Genomic DNA, 22,213 nt, shown 5'->3' with positions numbered 1-22,213 from the left:
AACCCCAGTCGAATGGATGATAGCAGTACTCAGCAATACCGCCCGTCTCATGCAAAGCAGGGGGTAAATGATAGACCCGCAAAACCGGAAGGCAATAGCGACGCCATGTCATATTGAGTGAACTCTCTCGAATCAATCCCTAAAAACCAAGCCATACATAAACGTTTAATCTTCGAATTTGAAGCTTTTTCCAGGACCGATATCAATCGGGCCACCGCGGTACGAGCCACGTTTCTTTTTGTTCTTCTCTTTCGTGAAACCTTTGCCGCGGGTGACCGATAAGTCCTGATGGGCACGTTCGGCGTAGGCATAGGGGACGTAAGCGTTGGAAGGATGATTGTGTGGAAGCTCGCTAGCAATGGCAAGGGGGGTGGACTTTGCACCGGTATGTTTGCGACCGGTACCCGCACCATTCTCGACTTTGGCACTAGAGGAATCTGAGGATGTTGCACGCACGGTTGTGCCGGAACTAGCTGATAATTCGCGGCTGGTGGCAGCTAGAAATGGACTTTTATCCTCCGAATCAGAACCGGAAGACTCGGCAGAAGATGAGTCACCCGAGTCGCTGTCACTGTCGGACTCGGGAAGTGGAATTTTTGCTGCCTTTCTCGCAATTTTCTTCTCCTTTGCAGATGCCTTTTTGGCTTTGGTCGATTTGCGTGCGTCCGAGCTAGAAGAATTAGACGAGCCATCGGACGAAGACGAAGAAGAAGACGAGGACGAGGAAGAAGAAGAGGAGGAAGACGACGAGGCAGAGGAAGATGAGGAAGAACAGGACGAAGAGGAGGATGAGGCAGATGAGGAATCGGATTCAGATTCAGATTCAGATTCAGATTCAGATTCGGATTCAGAGTCACCTGAAGGTGAGGATTGGGACGAAGACGAGGCGTCAGAGTCAGATGAAGCTTCAGATTCGGAAGACGAAGTTAACTCTCCCGGTTTTTTTGCCTTCCCAGTGTCTAATTTGGGTCTTTTCGTGTCAGGGGAATCCGAGGTAGAGCTGGAGGAGGACGGGCTGGGAGACGATTCATATTTTCGTTTCAGAGGCTGGTTTGACGGGCCTGAAATCCTTTCGTTGCGCTTTCCCTTGCTGGAGCTTCCAGTTGAATCGGTTTCGTCTTCGGATGAGGAAGAGTCGGAAGACGATGAGCTACTGGAAACACTAGCAGCATCTTGCATGGAGACGTCGGAATCGCTCTCCTGGTCGGATTCGGATGAATCGCTCTCCGAGCTGGAGCTCCCATCGCCCATATCATCCTCCATTGCTGACGACTTTTTAGGCTCCTTTGACTTCGCCTTGGCCGACTTTGCCGATTGGTTCGATCGCTCCCAGTTTTCAATAAGCTCGTCCATCGACGGGTGGTCTTTAACTTGCTTGGACTTTGATTTCTCCGCAACTCCTTTGGAGGCCACCTCGGAGTCGAAGGCACTTTTCGTTAGGTATAGGCCATAGGCAGAGAGGAAACTTCCAATCATCGCAAGTATGACTGGAGAGATGGTTCTTTTTGGAGCGGAATCCCCCTTCGCGGCATCTTTCCCCTGCTCAATCCCAGCCAAGTCAGCTTTTTGAGTGAGGCACGTGGGAGCAGGAGATACAAACCCCCTTATCTTTGCTATTTTTCGAGGACACATCTTTGGCCTTGGAAGAGGCCTTGCTTGCCTTTGAAGGGGCCATTGCTCGCTGTAGGGACGAAGGAGGCTGCGTTGTGTGAGGCTTGACATTCTTTTACGAAGAATTTCGAGTGAAAACAAAATTCTGAAAAAGGCAGAAAACAGGGCTAGGCCTAGTTGGGGAAGGCGGCCGTCGTGACAGGCACTAAAGATACAGCCAATAGGAGAGACCTTATGTAATATTTAGTGCGACCAATCAACGCGCTGTATCTGACCGCGTAAGATTACCCGTAATGGAGTGACAGCCTGACAATACCACGATTACATAATGCACTGCGACTTCAAGACCGGATGAATGAACTTGCTTGCGGGATCGATTCTACTTCTGGAGTCGCAGACCGCGGTCTTCTTTTGCGAAGTACGGCTTGGGCTATGGACAGCAACGCCTCCGGAGACTGTCCTACTTAACATCCTAACCTGTTCGCAGGACCGCTTCGATTTTAGGCACGATGAGTGGTCGCGATCGTCATAGAGGGTATCCCCCCAATATATCGCCGCAGAAAGAACGTCGGCCTGCTGGCGATCCTCGGAATGGTGGAAGCCCAATGCCTGGAGCATCGGGCCTATCGAGAGCAGAAAAGTTCGAGGATGAAAAGCAACGGATCGTTCAGAGCTGTTTCTCCAAGAAGGAGCCAGATGGTTCCGGTAGGTCATTCCCTGAGAGCCACGTTCGCCCGCGACTCCTACATATTCATCGTGCATTTTATTTACATCTTTTTGACAGTTGTCGAATCATATATCACGCATATTCGCGTCACCGAAGATGGCGCCTATCCATCAAATCCGCCACCGCCGACCTCTCCCCCGGAAAACAAGAAACCGAGAGTTATCATCGTTGCGGTGCGGAAATCCGGAAGGGTACGAATGCACAAGGCTCGAGAGAACGGCGACGGCTCATTCTCCATTGGTAAAACGTGGATGTTAGACGACCTTGTTCGTATCCAGACGTTCGAGAATCTCGTACCCTCAAACCCAGTCGAGCAGCAACAAAAGCAATGGGCGTCCAACATCGGGTTTGTGGTGACGATCACCAAGCCATACTACTGGCAGTCAGATACTCCAAAGGAGAGGGACTTCTTTATTGGCAGTTTGGTTAAGATCTATAAAAAGTATACTGGTGGTAAGCTACCAGCGTTGGTAGGCTTCGATTCCCGGGATAGGGAAATACTTACCGGGAGCTCACCGGGCGGCCCCCTACCTCTCAAACCGCCAAAGATTCCGGAATCGGGTCCTGGTAGGCCAGATCCACGGGTGCCTCGCTCGAGGTCCCCTTCCACTCAACGTACCATACCGCAATCACCACATTCCAATCGCGCTCCGAGTCGTGATGGCCCTCGCGAAACCCGGAGGCAACCGTCTAGAGAACAGTTTATGCGGCCTCAACCTAGCCAAGAGCAAATGCAAAGAATGCGACCTCCGTTCTCTCCTTCTCAACCTTTGCCAACCCCACCATCAAGAGATGGGCTCTCCGCCAAAGCCGGAGAGACCCCAACGCTTGCCGAATATTCCCCTCCAACTTCATTCTCGGCTGAGTCAACCTCCAGGAAGCGAGCTGGGCAACTTCCCCCTGATGGGAAATCGAACCAAATGGTAGACTTGCCAGTTAAGGTGCCACCGCCAAATGAGACTGGCAGCAGTTCTCGCCCCGTCCCTCCAGCTGAAAGTGAACAGGCTGCTGCACGGGACAGGCTGCAACTTAACCTAGATTTCGATGGCGTATCTCCGCTGGAATCGCTAAAGCAGAGGCAATCGCTGCAAAACAAAACGAGCGATGGTTCACTAGCAATGGTGAACCCTTCGCCGGGAGGCTCTAAGGGAAGTATTGACCAGAGGAGTCTTCGGGCCGATACTGATGATAATTTCGTCACTCCCCTCTCTACCCCCGGCCCTCCACGGATAGAGGTACGGCCTCAATCAAGCGAAAGTGTCAATTCCAATAAAGGGTTCCACGCAGAGCCGTTAGCGACCTTGCCCAAATCACGTGAAGTGGATACTGCGCCTACTCTCCCTTCAATTTCTGTTCCAGCGTTGGATATCGAACCGACACCATCAGTCGCAGATTCCGATACGTCCCGCAGACGAGAGTCTGCGGAACCGGCTCCGCTACAGATTGGCCTCAAAAAATCCCCAGTGTCTCCTCCAGCAGAAGAAGAGGAAGGACACAGGCCTGGTCTCGGCCCGATGGTTAAGAAAAAACCAGGGAAGGACCTTGCTAACACCTTCCGAAAGGCTGCTACAGCTTACGGTGCCTTTAAACCCAGAGCAGGGGGCGCGGCAGAACGACTAATGGCAGCGAAGGACAAGTCTGGTAATGAACCTGATGGCATTACGAGCGTTGTCCCGGCGCCGTCTTTACGCGCACAGCCTAATGAAGCTGGACGGGGTAGCCCTGCAAACGAAGCTGCAGGATCTCAGGAAATTCCCAGACTTCAAGTCAAAAAGTCATTTTCGGAAAAAAGAAGATCCATTGAAAGCATGCCTCGGAGAAAGCAAGCTGTCTCGTCCACGCGTCATCCAGAGCCACGAGAAGATAATAGTGTTCAATACTGCGATGCGCTTGGGATCGATTCTAGTTTTCTCCAGGGTAGGGGCATAGACTTTGACCATCTACTTACCGACTTGGGTTGGGATGGTAAACTTAAAGATGATAAAACTGCCGACGATTTTGAAGCCGATATTCGAAGAGAAATCGGTAGGGTCCAGGCTAGTAGCTGGCTGGGCCATCTCGAGTTTCAGGAAGACCAGGTGAATGAGCTAGCGCGTCTCTTTGATCGAACAATTGAGGAATGCGAGGAATTGGACGGACTTTTGACATTATATTCCCATGAGCTCAGTGTATGTGGCCCAATTCAGAGCATTACCTTGTATAGCGGTACTGACATGGCTCCCAATAGACACTGACCGATGACGTCGCATATATTGAAGGCCAGGCAGAGGGCCTCCAGGTCAAGGTTTCAAACCAAAAACTGTTACAGGCGGAACTCCAGAGCTTACTCCAAGCCCCAGAGAGGGCCAAGTGAGCATGACCTTCGAGTAAATGCTCTTCATACAATTCGTGCTAGGGGTTTGGTTTGTCATGGCATTGGCGCGTTGTTCCCTTTCTTTCAACGGAGTAATCACGGACGGATTCTTCCGAGGTAGGCCGCAATGCGTATGAGGTTCATGATCAATGGCGTCCGTTGGTTAGACTTGACTGCCCTCTTCCTGGGGCTGGCGCACACGGACTTCTACTGATTCTTTTTTGGAGAGTACATATCTTGCTTTGGCCAATATTTAGCTGTTGATTAGGCTATATTGATTATGCTCATATGTGTACATACGTGATGTAGCTAGCAGAGTTTGGTTTGTCGTGCTCATTGTTATATTGCTCTGCATGTTAAGCATCCCCGGCCTTGCAAGATGGCCCGAGTGGCCGCTAAAACACCGCTAGCTGCTTAGCGCTGCGGCATTTCTTGGCGCGCCCAAACCCCCAGCGCGAGCCCTGAGGCCAAATTCAACTCCTATCCCGTCCCGCAACATTAATATTTCCTCCTTTGCCTCCCGAAGGATTCAGCATTGGTTCGCGAATCCACAGTCGAGCGAAATCCGTTCTTTGGTTCTGTCCCACAACAGACTGTGGACAGTTTGCCCCTTTTGTCACTATCCGTCCATCACTTGTCTCCCGCCAACCCCCCCGGAGAGGTTCCCTTGCTCTGCGGACTGAGTCCCTGGGATTGAACCTCGGGCTCAGAACTTTTCCCTGGGACCCTGAGGAACAAAGCCATGCAAGCGTCCGCCATTGTGTGCTTAGCGGAAACGGAGTTGGTGAATTTGTGCAGCCATTGATCGGCTAATGTATGTTCCATTGTTTTGAGGGGATTCAGAACGTTTGACAGAGCAACATCTCAGCCTGTAAAGGTAACCTAGCTCATCAATTGATGAAGGGGAAACTAACGTGTCTTCTAATTTGCGCTCTAGATGCGCAATTGCATTTGCTAGAATCCCTGTGTTCGAGATTCGATACCTTTTGCCGTAAAGGGACACTTTCTTTCGTCTTCGGTCGACCTGCAGGCTATGTATGTACATTTGACGCCTGTCCCCTGACTCTTTTTCGCGTTTTTCCACCCATCGACGCGAACGGCAAGACCTATCGGGCCGTGCTTTCTTGAGACTCGACAATAACCATGCCGTGGCGGCCATTGCCTCGGATCGCTTTTGCGGTTGCGGTTTATCCGTTCCAGCCATCATCGCCCGCAGATCTGCCTCTCGAGCTTGGAGATGAGTTGTATATTATTGAGCAAGGAGGAAAGGATGGGGCATGGTACAGAGGATACCTTGTTGCGCCCCCCTCGCTATTGGCAGGGCTCACCAGCGTCAAAGGGCAGGCCCTAGAAGCTCGGGTGTTCTCTGGGATCTTCCCCAAAAACTGTGTTGAAGTACGCGAAGTTCTTGGGGAAACTAATAGGAACAAAGAGAATGGAAGTGCGGAACTGGCGCTTTCCAACGGGAATTTGAAGCCCATCGACGGCAAGGCAGCTGATGGCAGCAAAACAAACAGTTTTATTGGCTTAGCGGATTTAAAATCTTCTCGCAAAACGTCACAGATCACGGTCATTAAATTGGAAGACGATGTCAAGAAACGTCGTTCCGGATCCCCTTTACAATCGCCCTCCATGGCGTTAACACCTCGATCGACGGGCTCCAGAGATCCGAACGCCCCCAAACCACCTGCACCAGTTCCCATGCTCAAAATCGGAGATGAAACGCCCACGTCCTTGTCAGAACCTCTGGTAGACGAAATTGCTTCCTGTTTACGAGAATGGCACTCGACAAACATTCACGAACTCCTGTTGACAAGGCAATATACGGCATTGGAAAACATGTCAAATATTGTTTTAGAATTAGACCTTGCACGCCGGCAATTCCTCCACAATGTTTTGACCGCTCAAGAAAGAGCGTCATTACGAGAAGCAACGGTGTGGAATTTGGTGCGAGGAAACAAAACATTGAGCGGAGATGTTATCGTGCGCGACCCGAAGCAACGGGGACGATTACTGACTGGTGATGACTCGGCTATCGAGATGGCAAAGCTACAATCTGAGATGAGCATGCTTGACGGTGAAACGAAGCCGCATATTGACAACGTCTCGTTACACCATTTGCTATTTGAGGTGAACGCAGTTACAGGAACCAAAGCAGGCTCCGCTCCTCTCTCAATAAGCCTTTGGCTTCAATCCGCAAAAGGGGAAATCAAACAGTTGACCGAATCGTATGCTCTAGACATTCCCTCTGCAGAAACTTTCGTTGCAATGTCTCAAAACGGAAGTTTGAAAACTCTTTTCACCGATTTGAACGCCGCAGATATTGGGGATAGTTCTGCATCCGATTCAAAGCTCTACCTCGTTGTTCGAGTGCTTGGGCCTGAGTCCGCCAGACCTAGCTTTGTTGCCAAATCGCGGACGTCCTCGCGCGACGGACCCTCAGGCAACAAATCTACCCCGGCCCTGAATAATGTGGGAAAGGGAAGTCTGAAATCAAGGCGAAGCATGATCTGGGGCCAAAAGACTAGAGGATTGCCGCACCTTGACCAGAATGAAATTTCGCGCCTTCCACAATCGAGTGGATCGTCAACTAGTGTTTCTACACATCCTGAAAGACCAGTTAAAGAAATATCTGTCTTGCGTACAGCCGGCATTGGCGTTTTAGAAATTGGTTCGATTCTCAAAAGCGACAAAGACGTGGATCAGGTGGTCAGTATTTGGTCTCCCTTGGGTCCAACCGACGAGGAAGACAATTACACAGAAGGATTCGATGACATAGTTCGCTCGTTATTACCTAGCCCTACCGGTAGATACGGTAGATGTTATCGCGCATCGAGACTACATGCACATCTTAGCCCTTTTGCAAGTGAGGATACAGAAACACTCATCCGAAATAATCCGACTTTGCTTCATAATGTTACGCAGACAAGAAGAATCGGTTTTCCAGCAGCTCCAACGAAACCTCGATCGGACATCTATGTTAACTTGTCCAAGGTCAATATTTCGCAGGATGCGTTGCTTTCTCATCCCATCAACGGCCAGGTTGCTGTGCCTCAGGTTACCGGCTTGCGGAACTTACAACTTACTCTAGAAGCCCGAAACGCGTCTGGAGCTAGGATCGAGCATTGTATCTATCCATCCTCAAACGCTTCAGGGGTGACCGCCTGGAGAACGACAGTTGCTGAACGAGGCTCGGCGTGGAACCAGATAATTCGATTAAACATTCCCTCCGACGAAGTGCAGGGCTCTCATTTGATTATGAGCGTAGCAGACGCGCCAGAGTTTCCATTTGCATTGAGCTGGCTGCCGCTCTGGGACCAGCAAGCATTTATTAGGGACGGTCGCCATAGTTTGTTGCTACATGCGTATGATAAATCCACTTCCAGCGTGGAGAATGGAAGAGGCTCCTATCTATCGTTACCATGGAGTGCACTCGGAAAAAATGAATCAACGAAAGATGAAGCCTTAACAGGTCCACTTGCAACTTTGACTCTCGAGACGGAACTTTGCAGCACCCAATACTCTCAAGATCAAGCTCTACTGGGGCTTGTGAACTGGAAGGAGAAGCCAGCCACGCAGCTTTTGGAACTCCTGCGGACAATTGTCTTCGTCCCCGAGATCGAAATCGTCAAGCACCTTCGAGATGTTTTTGATGCTTTGTTTGGCATTATGGTTGAACAGGCGGGCAATGAGGAATTCGAAGACCTTATTTTCAGGGACCTTGTTACCGTACTCGGTATTGTGCATGATCGTCGGTTCAACTTAGGGCCTTTGGTTGATAGATATGCCGAACAAGAATTCAACTTTCCGTTTGCGACTCCATGTCTGATACGGAGTTTCTTACGCCTTCTTCAGGCCACCGCCGACTCACAGCAAGCTCGGAATCTTCGAGCAGCTTTGAAAGTTGGCAGACACTTATTAAAATTTATAATCAATGCGAGAGGTCAGCAGAAAGCCAAAGAAGAATGCATTGGCATCACAAACATTCAGTCAACTTTTAATCGAGATCTGCATTCTATTTTCAAGTCGGTTGAGGCACTCATGCAGAACCCTGCCCCCACTTTGGTTGGTAGCAAGACGCTGGCTGTGCAGCACTTCCATACCTGGCTTCCCGAACTCTTGAATGCGGTAGATAAAGAAGAAGTCGTCAATATTGCGTTCAGCTTCATGGATGCATGCAAAGACGTCAAGAAAATGCTGGTGCTCTACAAAATCTTGCTAATTCTGAATTATACGAGGCTCCCCTTGTTTGGAGAATCGGCTGAGAGGAGCCGTCTAATCTCAAAGAGTATTGAATGGCTTTCGCCCTACTGGGGAGAAACCCAGGATATCACCGACCAGTATAGAGACCAGGTTCGCCTTTGCTCGTCTGTGGTAGCAGAACAGCTTAAAACCCCTGAATCAGGACTTTTCGGGTACATGCCAATGGCAGTGGCGTCATATTGCGCTATCGTGGCCGACGGCGTGGAGGAGACCGAATGGCTCTCCTTGCTTTTCAGCAAATCCTTTCCCTTCCAACTCAAGCAATCGAAAACGAAGCAGAGGTTTGACGAAGCGTTAGTTGAGCTTTCCGCAATCATTGCCGCGATGTCAAAGTTACAGATGCCAAAGGATTTACCCCTTTCGCATGACGAGCTAGCGATCTTCCTCTCTCACATATTCAATGCCCATAAATCTGTTCTTGATAATGAGGCTTATCCCGCGACCTGGCTAAGTTTGCACATATATCACCACCAATCTATCATGAAAAGCTTGGAAGATCTCTCATCTATTTTAATTCAGTCGTTCCTCCCTGCTCCAGATGAGGCGGATACTTTTGATATGGAATTATGGAAGCTGTTCTTCGTTACATTGCTCAAGCTGGTGTCCAGTGACGCTTTGGCGCTCGAGACCTTTCCTGAGCAAAGACGGCGGGCTGTATGGAAAATTGCGGGAGATGTCCGTGAGCAGGGCGCTGAATTACTTCAAAAAACCTGGCGTTCTATCGGCTGGGATACAACTGTCGAAGAGCGAGCACGGTATGGGCTGGTTAAACTCGGAGGCTACCAAGTGCAATACGTCCCGGGCTTGGTGCCGCCCATCATCGAACTCTGCCTTAGCGTTCATGAGGGCCCTCGACGTGTCGCTGTAGAGATTTTGCAGACCATGATCGTGAGCGAATGGCAATTGAATGAAGACCTATCCGTGGTTGAAGCGGAGATAATATCCAGCCTCGACGAGCTGTTCAAGACTAAAAATCTCACCGAAAGCATTACCCAAAAGTTATTTATAAATGAACTGCTTGAATTGTTTGAAACGAGCTCAACCTCCCCTGATGCAGAATTACTGGTCACGTTGAAAGAGTTAATCGCAACAGTCGACGAACTATTAGATCTTCTGGTCGCTTCGCACAATGGGAATATCACGGAAAGTCTTAATACGATAAAACTAATGGAATTTATGAAAGATATGGAGCGTGGAGACATCTTTATTCGATATGTCCACGAGCTGGCGCATGGGCAGGCTGCGGCGCGCAATTACACAGAAGCCGGCCTTGCGCTTCAATTCCACGCCGATCTTTACGAATGGGATATCTCGAAAACTGTTGAAGCACTTTCCAACCCTACATATCCGGAGCAAACAGCATTCGAACGGAAGGAGACTTTGTATTTCGAGATCATTCAACATTTCGAGGACGGGAAAGCATGGGCTCACGCACTATCATGCTATCGGGAGCTGGCGGATCATTACGAACATACGATAATTGACTTCTCGAAACTCTCGAGGACCCAAGCGTCCATGGCTCGAATATACGAAGCAATTGTCAAAGAAGACATTTTGATTCCCAGGTACTTCCGTGTCACCTTCAAAGGACTCGGTTTCCCGCCGACTTTACGAGACAAACAATACATTTTCGAAGGCTCACAGTCAGACCGTATGACTACTTTCACTGATCGCATGCAAAAACAATACCCAACCGCTCAGCTTGTCCACTACGGTGAAATTGAAGACCTTGAAGGGCAATTTCTGCAAATCGCTCCGGTAAGCGTACACAAAGATGTAAGCCATCCAGTGTACCAGCGGCCAAAGGTCCCGCAATCCGTCCGAGAGCATCTTTTAACAGCAGTGGCTTCGAACTTCTCCATCACATCCAAAAAGCATTTGAGCAGTAATCAAGTCAAAGAACAATATATCACGAAGTCAGTGTTCACGACGGCAGAACCTTTCCCTAATGTCCTGAGGCGAAGTGAAATTGTTGCAACTGAAGAAGTTGTCTTGACGCCTTTGCAAACGGCTATTGAACGGACGTCCAGGAAAACGCAAGAGCTACTGATGCTTGAGAAAAGGATTGCATCCGGGGACGATACTAACCTCAATAGCCTGACGGATGTCCTAGGCCAAATGCTCGACGTTGAATCCTCGGTGCCAACCTGTGTCGCCCAATATCGAGCATTCTTGACGGGCGATGAATTGAATGATCATTCTGCGCTCGGGGAAGACCTTGATATAATACCAGTAGATCCGCTCAACAATGCCCTCGCAGTTGCTTTGGTTGACCATGCGATTTCGCTGAAGCGATGTATAGCGTTATATTCGCGCCCAGCATATCAGGCTACGCAAGCCGAGCTTGCTCAGCGGCTAGAGACTGTGTTTGCTCCTGAGCTTGCAACTCTTGCGATATCACCTTCTCAGCACTTGCCATCCGAGCCTTCAATCCAATTCGGTTCTCGACAAGAGCAATTTACAAATGGAAGTATGCAAGGCGCGTCTTCAACTTCCCAGCCTCGTTTGGCTAGCCTTAAATCGGACCCTGGACGGCCCTCCCGTGATAGTATAGCTAGGCCTTTGATGGACAAGCCGCCAGCTAGCAACCGCCTTAGCCTTAACCCATTCAAACGCTCGAATCATGTGGCATCTGGCTCAAATGCGACCATTACGGCTGTCAATACTGCTGTCTCTGCCCAAAAAGATCAAAGTCAACAAAGCATTGTGAAACCAAACGGTGTTCCTACTGACCAAGTGACCAGGGCTCCACAACCAGCCGGTGTGAAATTAGAGCAAGACCGTGAACCTTCGGATACTGTCAGTAGGGCGCGCAGTCAATCGCGCGGAGGAAAAAGCGATACAAGCCGGAAACGGCGAAGCTTCTTCGGAGGCAGTGAAAAGTTCGCCGTTGGCACAAGTGACCCGCAAAGAGGTGCTCACTCAGTTCCGCCAGCAAGTCCGCCCACGGAAGACATGCGCACAACGCAACAAAGGATAATGGAGCGGGCAAATAAGTCCCGAGCACAACAGAGTCACAAAGAACCCCGAACGCCCAATTCAATTCCTAATAGTGCTGGCCAGCGGCAAACACCACCAAGCAATGCAATTGACCACCGCCTCGTGGCATCGGATAAGAATCCACCGCGACCGAAAACTGGTCATAGCTCTGTCAGTGACCACACCGGTAGTGGTGTTCGAGATTCGATGATGAAGCGATTCAGCTTGTTAAAGGTCGGCCGGAAAGGTAGCAAAGCTAACTTCCATGAGAAACCCTTGGGTGGTGTCTTGAGAGAGGAATAAGATGTGCCTGTCTTCACTCCTTTTTTCTTTCTTTTAAATAATTTTGCCGTCTCTTCCAAGGAGCAGATGCAGGGGAGGGATTTGTTAATTCTTGGGACATTCATTGCATATAGCACCTCCTGGTGGAGGATGTGGTTGGTTTTATTTCTAATCTAATCTCTTTTCTTTTAGTATATCTTGTGTTTGAAATGCAACTTTTCCTAACTCATGTTGATTTCTTTGATATTTCCAATTTTATGGACTTTTTAACCCCCTTGAATCTGGTTTGATCAAACTTTGGCAGAGATTTTGACAAAGTCCGAGTACATTATTTACCTTGCACCGTTTCCTCTCTTTGATCTATCACTTTTGTTTCTCTCGTTGTTGTTGCATTTGGACAGGCCTACGGGTGCCAGCTGTTTTCTCTCCCTTTTCTTTTTAATCCAGGGTTTTGGGGACCTTTTTGTTGAAAACTTTCCATGCATGTGTAACCCATAGCTATGCTGCGCATCACACTGAGTACAGTAGTAATGGTTAGTTTTTAATTAAACATCCAGACATTTTGCTTGTTCAAATTAGTTGGTCCTGTATTATCTCGGTTTTTGATATTTATTTGCTTGGGCCAGTAAACAGCTATTACAGTCATAATATCAAAGTAGCAAACGTTCAGCGGCATTGTTAAAACAGAAAGTTCACCTGAAATGCTAGAACAATTGTGTCATCCAAGTTTAAAAGGGAAGAAGACGTTGGGGTAGAACCAAAGTGGTCACGGATGAAAGAGGACATGGAATTTCCTATGTTTTCCAGAGCAGCAATAATGGCAGTAAGGGAAAAAAAAGGAAAAAAAGGAAAAAAAGGAAAAATAGGAAAAAAAAGAAAGAAAACACCTTGGGGAGGAGGTATGAAACAAAAAGGACCACAAAATCATTTCACACCACTGCTGTCTGGTTATAAAAAAGATCGCAGTGGTGCGGATGCTGCAGACAGTACTTTGGCTGTAGAGGAGCCGCCGGGATACCATTAGCGACGAGATACTCGCGGAAATTCAGAATCCGTTGAGTCATAAGCGTCGTCCGCTTCTGGCCGTTTTTGTCCACGTTGCCAGACCAAACAAGCTCGGCCAACGCGGCGGCGCGAGGCCACATCTTGTACGAAATGACAACGTCGTCGACTTGTTCGGACCACAGGGGAGCCACTGCGCCGAGAACGCGCTTCTTTTCGTCGTCTGTGAGGCCGTCGGTGAAGTCGTAGTCGTAGATGCGTTGCCAGGTCTTGTATGGAGCGCACCAGGAGCCTCCGGGACCAAGGTAGTTGAAGGTGGGTTTGCTTGGGTCCGGGTTCTCCATCTCGTTGTAGCGAGGATCATTGCCGACCCAGCCGCCGTAGCCGCAGTCGAGATACATAAAGTCAGCCGAGGAAACGATCACGTCGTGGCCCCTGCTGGTGAGATTCTTGATGTGGCTGAGACCGCCATTCCAGGCCTGCATGATGACGTCTTTGGGGAGCTCGTCGGCATGCATGACTTGAGAGAGAAGGATGTCTTCCCACATGATGAGACGGTGGTTTTTGTTCACTTTCTTCAGCCTAGGAACGATCTTGTCGACCCAGTGTTGGAGAAGAGAGTCAAAAGTGCGAGAAGAATCCTCTTGGAGCCATGCTCTGACATGCTTGCTCGTCTTGTAGCAGTTAGTCCGGAGCTCGTCACCACCGATGTGAAACCAGTGGTCAGTGAAGAGCCGACTGACATCCCTGTAGACTGTCTCGGCGACATGGTAAGTCTTATCGTTGGCGATATCCAGTTGGCCGGGATTCGGCTCGACCGAAGTATGCTTCTCCCAGACGTCATTCGACCACCATGAGTCCTCGCACGCCACTATATCAGGGTCGACTTGTTTCCAGCCAGAAGCAGAGTGGCTGGGCATGCTGATTTCTGGGACGACACGGACACCACGAGCGCGACCATATTCGATAACCTGACGGACATCGTGAGGCGAGAGAGTTTCCCTGTGAGAGTAGGCATCTTTTGTCATCTGAGGGTACGAGCGGACTTCTAGTGGCCATGACTGGGTATCTGAAAGATGCCAATGGAGCATATTAAGTTTGGATAGGGCCATTCCGTCAATCTGCTCGAATATCTTTCTCACACTGATAAAGTTGCGAGCGGTGTCAACCATAACGCCACGAACGGAGTAGAGCGGAGAGTCTGTAATCTTCACGGGTTGTTCAACCAGCAGCTGTCCGTGATGTGCAATGACAATCTGTTGAAGAGTAGTAAAGGCGTGGAGAGCCCCCCAGGTGGTCTTCGCGGTGATTTCAATCTTGTCTGAGTCTTCGGAGATCTGCAAGGTATATGATTCATCGACGCCATGTTGCAACTCGGTGTCGGTGTCGTCGACCTTCACGTTGACATTGCGGACGGTGCCACGGCTATGAAGAGCATCGCGTTTCTCGTTGTCACTTGGGAAAGGCGCAAAGGTTGGTATAGGGGCTTCTGTCACTGCCGGTGTCCATCGCAGTCGTGTAATGGTATTCCATGCCCGACGCCATGCAGCTTGAATTGTATGGTCACCGGGGCCGTTGAATCGGACATGCCAATCGAGGTATCGTGGTCCAGAGGTTCCCCATTCGATTTCTCGCGGAGCAGGTAGCGGGTTGACTTGAACTGCGTGTCCTCGTTCCACCAGCAGATACGCCAATGCAGTGAGATGGAAGAACCGCATGGTTGTCGGCACAAACTAACTGGTTACCCAGACACACGGCAACCAGAACAACGGGGCAGAATGTTGCAGTTCTTATGGTTTGGGTAAATGATCAACAAGATAAAGGAGAGAAGAATGTGTCTTTATCAAGGTACGCCTTGATAGCTAGTTAGCCGTCACCGACAACCAGAGCCGGGATGGTGGTCAGAGCTCTGCAGAGAACAAAGAGACAAAGAGACAAAGAGGCACATGCGAGCAAGTGAAGCTTTGATGGAGGGAGGTATCATGAAGTGTTCCTCAAGTTGCTTTTGTGATGTGCAACGTTGCCACACCAACTCAGCGCAGCGGAAGATTCCTCTGCGATTTGCATCAAAGAGCACCAAGCAGCAGAAGCTCCCTCGCAGCTGTGAAGATGTAACATGGGCGAGCCCGGGCGCAACGGTGCGAAGAGGCTGAACCGCTGCATGTTCAATGGCCAGTGCTGCAGACGGAGACGAAGACGTGCATGCAGAAGTGCAGAAACTGACTTGTCAGATCGCATGTCAGCTGGCCCAGAGGCGTTGCGAGTGTGGCATCCATCCATGTAACGTTATCACAGCAGCGCGATCGGCAGAAGCGAAAGCACATCTGTCTAGTTATCTGGATGAAGTTGACGATGGTGGTTGTTCCCGCTCATCCGGAGGAATTCCCACAATGCGGGGATCAGGACAGGGTTGCCTCGACATCGCATCCCTGCCGCCCATGCTTGTGCTTCTGGTTCTCGCATCGCCGAGGATCGTCAAGTCGTCGACGTCGATGGCGCCTTAGCGAACACGCTCTGCCGCTGCGTGACTACAAGCTCTCGGGTTGACGGACAGTTCGGGAGACTCCCACGGGCGAGCAGAAGTTTCTCATAAAGCCAGCATCTGACCTCATGCAACTACGTCTCTCTCGTGCGCTCTGGCCATCGATCTCGTATCTACAAAGATGCCAGGCATTCACGAAGCAACTCCTCTCAAAACATCTTGACTGACAGCTTCCTAGTGTGCTTTATTGCGGCCAGCGTTTCGACGTTTACGGCTTCTTTTACCATCCCTAATCCTCCGACGGGCGCATACCTAACCCTACGGCTATGACCGAGACTAGGAGCTGAAATGGAGAATATCATGGGCCGTTAAATATGGGCTTGTTGTTGCCGGTCTTGTTTTCGTGGATGATGCAGAACAGTATGGGGATAATTGCTATGGAAACAGAACTTGCTGCATGTCAGAGTCTGCCTGAATTGCCGATGGATTTGAGCCTTTTTCTGATATCTATGGTACAAGTCTAGATAATGTCAAATACAAGCCATGCATTAAAGTACTCTTCTCATCCTTTTAGCTGAGATCATAGGAAACACTCAGACCAGAAAACTCGACAACATGATGACTCTTCCTCCGCCTCACGATGACTCCCGCGAAGGATTCAGCAAGGCTTTGCTTTCTTAAACAACCTCGCCACCCGTGCCTGAATTGATCGGCGGAGAATAGGCAGCAAACAGAAGACGCGAAGGAGCACAACGTCCCCTTTAGGACTCCGATTTGCTTTGTGCTCGACAGCCGTCAGAGTACAAATACCTGGCTTCTCCCTTTCTGTCTTTACATCCCTTCGCGTGAACAGATCCAGAGGAGAGAAACAGACGAGATGGCCTCCTCCAGTTCATCCGGCCCGCCGCCCGACATGTTGCTCGAGGCTCTCATACCCGGCTACTCTCTCTTTTCTCGGATGGTCTCTCTATACACTGGGATTGATATCTCATTGTATTCAGTCTATATCCTCCTTTTCGCTACTTTATTGGCCTTTGCCCTATTCGTGGTTCCCGTGCTCCTCGATCATCTTCGCCAGTTTCTCCTTTTTTTCGCCGCGTCGCTCGAGGTCAAGTACCACGACCCGCTCTACAGGCAGATTCTACAATGGGTCTCGGATCACGACTCGCTAAGCCGAACCCGCCATTCAATTGCCGGGATCAGAACAAGCTACAAGTACGACGACGAAGAAATGGAGAAGAAAGCGGAGGAAGAAAAGGTCACAGCCCAAGACCAGGTGGACAGCAACTCGCCGCGATTTTGGCAGCAGTTGAGCTATATGAACAGAGTAAAGCCGATCCGCTGCACGCCAACGCAAGAGAAACTCCATGTCTTCACATACAAAGGGTCTCTGGTCGCCCTTCACCGTGACCCTCAGCCCAGTCGATACAACTCCGACCTTGCCCATGCAGAGAGTCTGCGATTCTACGCCGCTCCGTGGAACCAACGACGCTTACGGGAGCTATTGTATGAGATTCAAGAGCTATCTCTCCAGCGCGAGTGCAATCACGTCACCGTCCATAGAGGGAGGAGCGTGGGCGATGAGATGTTTTGGGAATCCGGCCCGTCAATGCTCCCCAGAGACCTCTCAACGGTGATCCTTGATGAAAAGATCAAAACCGCCGTCGTGAACGATATCAAAATCTTCCTCTCTCCCAAAAGCCGCAACTGGTATCGATCCCGTTGTTATCCCTACCGGCGAGGATTTCTCTTCCACGGCCCACCAGGAACAGGAAAATCGAGCATGTGCTTCGCAATCGCCAGTCTTTTGCGTCTTGATATCTATACCGTCAGTTTCAATTCGAAAAACCTGGATGAGGACACCCTGGCTTCTCTCCTACAAGAGCTTCCAAAACGATGCGTACTTTTGATTGAAGATATCGATAGCGCAGGGATTAAAAAACGCTCATATGACGAAGACGAAGAGTCATCCGTCGATGGCCGGGACAGAGGCTCCGGGCGGCGTGGAATCTCCCTCTCTGCACTCCTCAATGCCATTGACGGCGTTGGTGCCCAGGAAGGCCGCATTTTAATCATGACCACCAACCATAAGAACGTCCTTGATGCCGCGCTGCTTCGACCAGGCCGCGTTGACATGGAAGTCAGCTTTGGGTATGCGGAGGAGCCCATCATTCAAAAGCTTTTCCTTGCCTTTTATGGGATCCCGGACGATGGCCAGCGCACCGAAAGTTCCCTTTCCGTCAAAAGTAGCCGTTCGGACAATGATGACGCGGACTTCGTCACAGAGCACGATGAGAGTAAAATCAGATCGCTTGCTGTGCAGTTTGCAAAGCAAGTTCCTGCTGGCGAGTTTACTCCTGCGGAAATTCAAAATTATTTTTTTATCCACCGCGAAACTCCGGACGCGGCCGTGGCAGGGGTCAGCCAGTGGGTCAAGAGCAAACAGGAACCTGGCAATAGAGCCGAGGAAGAATCCGAATCAGATGCTTTATGAAGGAGATCCAAAGCTTCACAGCGTCAGGGGGTTTAGGCATAGTTACGGTCTTAAGACCATTTTTAAGCCTAGCTAAGAACAGTATTAATAGATAGAGAATGATTCTGGAATGACCTGGAAGAGGAATAAATAGACGATGCGATTAAGTAGAATGGTCTCTGCATTCACGACAAAAGGGAGCAATGCCCAATAAAAGATATCTCACAAGTTTGGAGAAGTAAATATACTTCATATCTTGTCCACTCCTTCATGTTGAGTTTTAGCATAGATTGAGCCCGTGCTTCCCGTTCGATCAGCAAGACATTCAACACATTCAAGTATGTTTGAGGTCTGCAAGCTAAATTGTGAGGCGTATAAAGAATTCGCGATTAAAACAGAGAAAAAGAGAATAGAAGCACCGTGTGGACCGCGTTTTCCGCATCAGAAATAGCTGAAAGCAAGTAGATATCACTCCTTTGCGTCGATGGGTAGAAGTCAAATTGGAGGGAGGCCGTTTTGTCCAACGCCCTACAACAGGGATAATAGAAATTCGGTCCTCTGTTTAATTTCGTAAAGGTCGCGAGTGTACATCCCAACCCGCTGATAGGCAACTTGCATATGGAGCGTAATTTCCATTAGCCCATTCCCGTTGACTTCCAGTCGCCGCGCAATTTCCTGGAGTCGACAAGTCGGGTCCGCTTCAGTGGATTCCATCAACATTCTCTGCTCCTCTTCCAACATTATTCTTTCTGCGCGCGTGTCGTAGTACTGCGGAAGGCATATGATTAGTTTCAGGAAAGCCGCAAAGTATCGCGTCCGTAGCATGGTAAGATCGTCGAAAACGCGCTTATGCTCCAGGGACAATGTCCGACGAAGACGGTAGACCTTCCTTTGGATCGCCAGATAATTGAATATCACTCCCGGCTCTCCTGACTCGGCGGATATTTCAATGTCTCCGGTCGGAGGGTTCGCTGCCGTCGTTTGATCGTAGATGGCGAGTAAAAACGATTCTGGATTTCTGAGAGGATCCCCCGGATAACGTTCCACATGCTCAAAACATGGCACAAGGCTAAAAGCCCTTTCGTTGATTTTCATGTTGGGCGTAAGCATCGATACATTTTCGGTGCAACGGTTCAAATATGTGTCCCAGGCCTCTTCCACAGCTTCTAGCAGGGTTCCCTCCATCGTTGATGGGCATTGATCGGTACGAATGTTGTGATGGTTGAGATTTCCATCTGTGATTCCGTTCAATATGTCAAGAGAAAATAGAATACGGGAAATGCCACCAGTAACGTAAATAAACGTGAAAAGTGGTTTTATCACTTTACGTGAATAATCGCCAAGTTCTTTCAGTTTATTTGTCAAGCTCCTCCTTTGGCGCCAGCGGAAGGTCCACATCTATTACCCAAGGAGCATTCTGCGGGTGGTATCTCATTGTCATGATAGAAGCATTCACAAACAATGTTTCAGTCCCAAATTTCAAAGGGTTATCAGTATAATGGCTGAAATCTAGGAAAGCACAGCGAGCCTTAAGCTCTGCGTCTCGATCCTGTGGAACAGTTTCTGCTAATCCGCTATTCCAGTTTTTGCGCACAGCTCCATGGCCTTCATGAATATGCCCAAAGCAATGGATCAGGGGCTTCACCCGCTGGACTGCTGCGGCAAGATGTCTGCAACCCACGTTCATATTTCCAGAAACCAGATCCAAGATACCCTCTGGCGGCCCATGGGTCAACATTATATGCACGTTAGGAAAAGATGGAACCGGATTCGGAGCCTGGAAGGGGGCATCAGCGGCGGAAGTGTTGAAACGATCAACATGGTGTTCGTATCCAAATGCCCAGTTGCAGAAGGCTGGCTGGTATGGACTTGCATACACTGTAAACTGAGCTCCATTCTTCAGTTTGAATGTCCGCAGTCCCTCGTCCATGTAAACGATGCCGTGCCTCCTCGCTTCTTCCCCGCAGTATAAATCTCGGATCCTGGCAACGTCTTCAATAGACCCTCGGTGTCGTGCTTCTCCATAGGTGTTGTAGTATTCTTGATCAAGAGTTATGTCATGATTCCCGGCGATTACAATCTTCAGCTCTGCGTCGGCCTCTTTCAGCATGTCGACCATACACTGATGTTCCTTTTGCAAGCCGATGAACGTTAAATCGCCAGCGTGAAGCAGGACGTCAGCCGAAGGCAAGGGGCGTCTGTACGGCGTAGACATCTCTACTGGAGGAAGCGGCGCACATGTGTGGGTATCAGAAATCATACAGATGCGGGTTTTCACAAGTTCTTCCTCCATGTTTGTTGCCATGTTTGGGATGGGAATAGAGAGCAAGGGTCGATGTCACACACACTTGATTCCGCAGGCTAAACACTAGCTGATAATGTTCGCAAGTGCGTATTCGGTCTTGTCAATAAACGACTCATTAGAAAAGAATCCGTTTTACAGGTTATATCATTGAGCTGATGAGGATCTGATGGAGTGAAGTTGGCCGGGGCTAGTTCTTGGCGTGTAGCCGTGGTCCAGCTCCGAAAACCTCCGCAGCGCACGGGCAGCCACAGGAATGGATTGATATTGGTATCTTATCAACAGGCTACAGCGAAATGGCCATTTTTCATTAACGAGGAAAATTTCATTCCGATTGGTAATTCAAGGTAGCCCAGAGTTCTACAAACATCCATGCATTGGTGCTGCTCATCAACATAATTTTAGCGAGTAAATGCAGGAACTCCGACCGTAAACCCCCATCCATCCCCATCAAAAAGCGCTTTACTTTCTGATAGCACGTTGGTAGAAAGCCAACTCTTCACCCTCAAGAATGTAGCCATCTACCCGGCCACTCTGTCCAGGTCTGGAAGAAATAACCGCATACAAACGACCAGCCTCAAACTGCCTTTCGAGAGCTGACTCGACCTTTCCGTGGGCGGCAAATCGAGCAGCCTGCTTCTTCTCAACGCTCTTGGACTTCTTGGCTTCCTCAACCTCGGCAGCCTTGGTCTGGCGTCTTCGGCCCAAAGCCTGTCCGTAGTGTGCTTCGTACCATTGTCTGAAAGGAGCTGCGTCGACCTGGACAACGGCTGACTTGGTGAGGGTGTTGGTGCGGACGAGTTCGTTGTTCGAGGGGTGGTAGGCGACAACGATCACACGGACTTTGCGAGCGATTCCCTCAGATCCCCATGAAAAGTTGCCGGATTCGAGACGGAGAGCACGGAACTTTTGGTTTCCACCACGGGTGCGGACAAGGTGAATTCTCTTGGTACCGATACGGGTGTTGGCTGGCTGGCGGCCCTTCTCGAAAGCTCTAATTGTGGGACATATATGTAAGATTATTGCGGTTTCAAAGGAGAGTAGCGATCAAAACCGAAGCGGAGTAAAACGCTAGGATCGTTCGTACCTCTTCTTTCGGTAGTATGCCCGCTTCGCACCGGTGGCTGAACGCTTATGGCGTGAATCTCTGGAGATACCCATGATTGCGGTTTCTGGACTGGACTACTCTAAACAGCCAAATTCAAAGGTCAGCGCGCACGGCCAGAATGTTGAAAATTTTCTCTCCTAGTATGGATTCCAAAGAAAACGGGATCGATCGCGCGCCTGTATGGTCAAATAATTGCAGGTCGAAACCAGGCAAAGCTCCCTTTCTCCAAACCCCCAATCCTTCTAGGTAGACACAACGAGAAAACCCCCGGGAAACGGAGCAGAAATAGTCCCTCACCTCTTATCTTGCAGTCCTTCGCCAAAGCAACGCGGTGGGCAATGTCGAGGGATTGTCGTGTTGATTGAAGCTTGTCGTCGACAACAGTTGAGACAGAATTTCGCACAGTGGCTCGCTTGTTCGAAATTGCCCTACCCTAAAAACACGCTAGTCCTAGTCGGGATTAGGGCACATTGCTGGGGCTTCCCAAACACTCTCCACTTCATCATCTCAACCATCTAACGCGAACACCAGCCGAGCGAGCTCTCGTGCGTTAAAGCCTTGCAATTCATCCTCCTGACGCGAGGATTTGCTACACTAATAATTAGGGACTCCGCGCAATACCTCTCGAATT

At 49.7% G+C, this 22,213-nt stretch overlaps 7 protein-coding genes across 7 annotated transcripts; 3 read left to right on the top strand and 4 right to left on the bottom strand.

Annotated features, from left to right (window-relative positions):
• Positions 1–165: 165 nt before the first annotated feature.
• Positions 166–1,675, bottom strand: UREG_06577 (uncharacterized protein; the record flags this gene model as incomplete). The annotated part of the gene is made up of 2 exons (XM_002583564.1): positions 166–1,539; positions 1,601–1,675. 2 exons carry the CDS (start codon positions 1,673–1,675, stop codon positions 166–168), a joined length of 1,449 nt encoding a protein of 482 aa, XP_002583610.1.
• A 527-nt stretch (positions 1,676–2,202) lies between these two features.
• On the top strand, positions 2,203–4,691 carry UREG_06576 (uncharacterized protein; the record flags this gene model as incomplete). Its single annotated transcript, XM_002583563.1, has 2 exons — positions 2,203–4,506; positions 4,566–4,691. The coding sequence occupies 2 exons, from the start codon at positions 2,203–2,205 to the stop codon at positions 4,689–4,691; spliced, it is 2,430 nt and encodes an 809-aa protein (XP_002583609.1).
• A 1,143-nt stretch (positions 4,692–5,834) lies between these two features.
• On the top strand, positions 5,835–12,236 carry UREG_06575 (uncharacterized protein; the record flags this gene model as incomplete). Its single annotated transcript, XM_002583562.1, has 1 exon — positions 5,835–12,236. One exon carries the CDS (start codon positions 5,835–5,837, stop codon positions 12,234–12,236), a length of 6,402 nt encoding a protein of 2,133 aa, XP_002583608.1.
• Positions 12,237–13,144: 908 nt separating this feature from the next.
• UREG_06574 (beta-hexosaminidase) lies at positions 13,145–14,935 on the bottom strand (the record flags this gene model as incomplete). Its single annotated transcript, XM_002583561.1, has 1 exon — positions 13,145–14,935. One exon carries the CDS (start codon positions 14,933–14,935, stop codon positions 13,145–13,147), a length of 1,791 nt encoding a protein of 596 aa, XP_002583607.1.
• Positions 14,936–16,576: 1,641 nt separating this feature from the next.
• On the top strand, positions 16,577–18,193 carry UREG_06573 (uncharacterized protein; the record flags this gene model as incomplete). Its single annotated transcript, XM_002583560.1, has 1 exon — positions 16,577–18,193. The coding sequence occupies one exon, from the start codon at positions 16,577–16,579 to the stop codon at positions 18,191–18,193; it is 1,617 nt and encodes a 538-aa protein (XP_002583606.1).
• A 614-nt stretch (positions 18,194–18,807) lies between these two features.
• Positions 18,808–20,477, bottom strand: UREG_06572 (uncharacterized protein; the record flags this gene model as incomplete). The annotated part of the gene is made up of 3 exons (XM_002583559.1): positions 18,808–18,847; positions 18,891–19,570; positions 19,854–20,477. 3 exons carry the CDS (start codon positions 20,475–20,477, stop codon positions 18,808–18,810), a joined length of 1,344 nt encoding a protein of 447 aa, XP_002583605.1.
• A 459-nt stretch (positions 20,478–20,936) lies between these two features.
• UREG_06571 (40S ribosomal protein S8-A) lies at positions 20,937–21,635 on the bottom strand (the record flags this gene model as incomplete). Its single annotated transcript, XM_002583558.1, has 2 exons — positions 20,937–21,468; positions 21,562–21,635. The coding sequence occupies 2 exons, from the start codon at positions 21,633–21,635 to the stop codon at positions 20,937–20,939; spliced, it is 606 nt and encodes a 201-aa protein (XP_002583604.1).
• Between the last annotated feature and the right edge of the window lie 578 nt (positions 21,636–22,213).

Source organism: Uncinocarpus reesii, genomic scaffold, assembly GCF_000003515.1.
Source record: "Uncinocarpus reesii 1704 scaffold_4 genomic scaffold, whole genome shotgun sequence".
Lineage (NCBI taxonomy): Eukaryota > Fungi > Ascomycota > Eurotiomycetes > Onygenales > Onygenaceae > Uncinocarpus > Uncinocarpus reesii.
The sequence above is the reverse complement of the archived record's forward strand: the minus strand, read 5'-3'. Positions and strand labels throughout refer to the sequence as shown.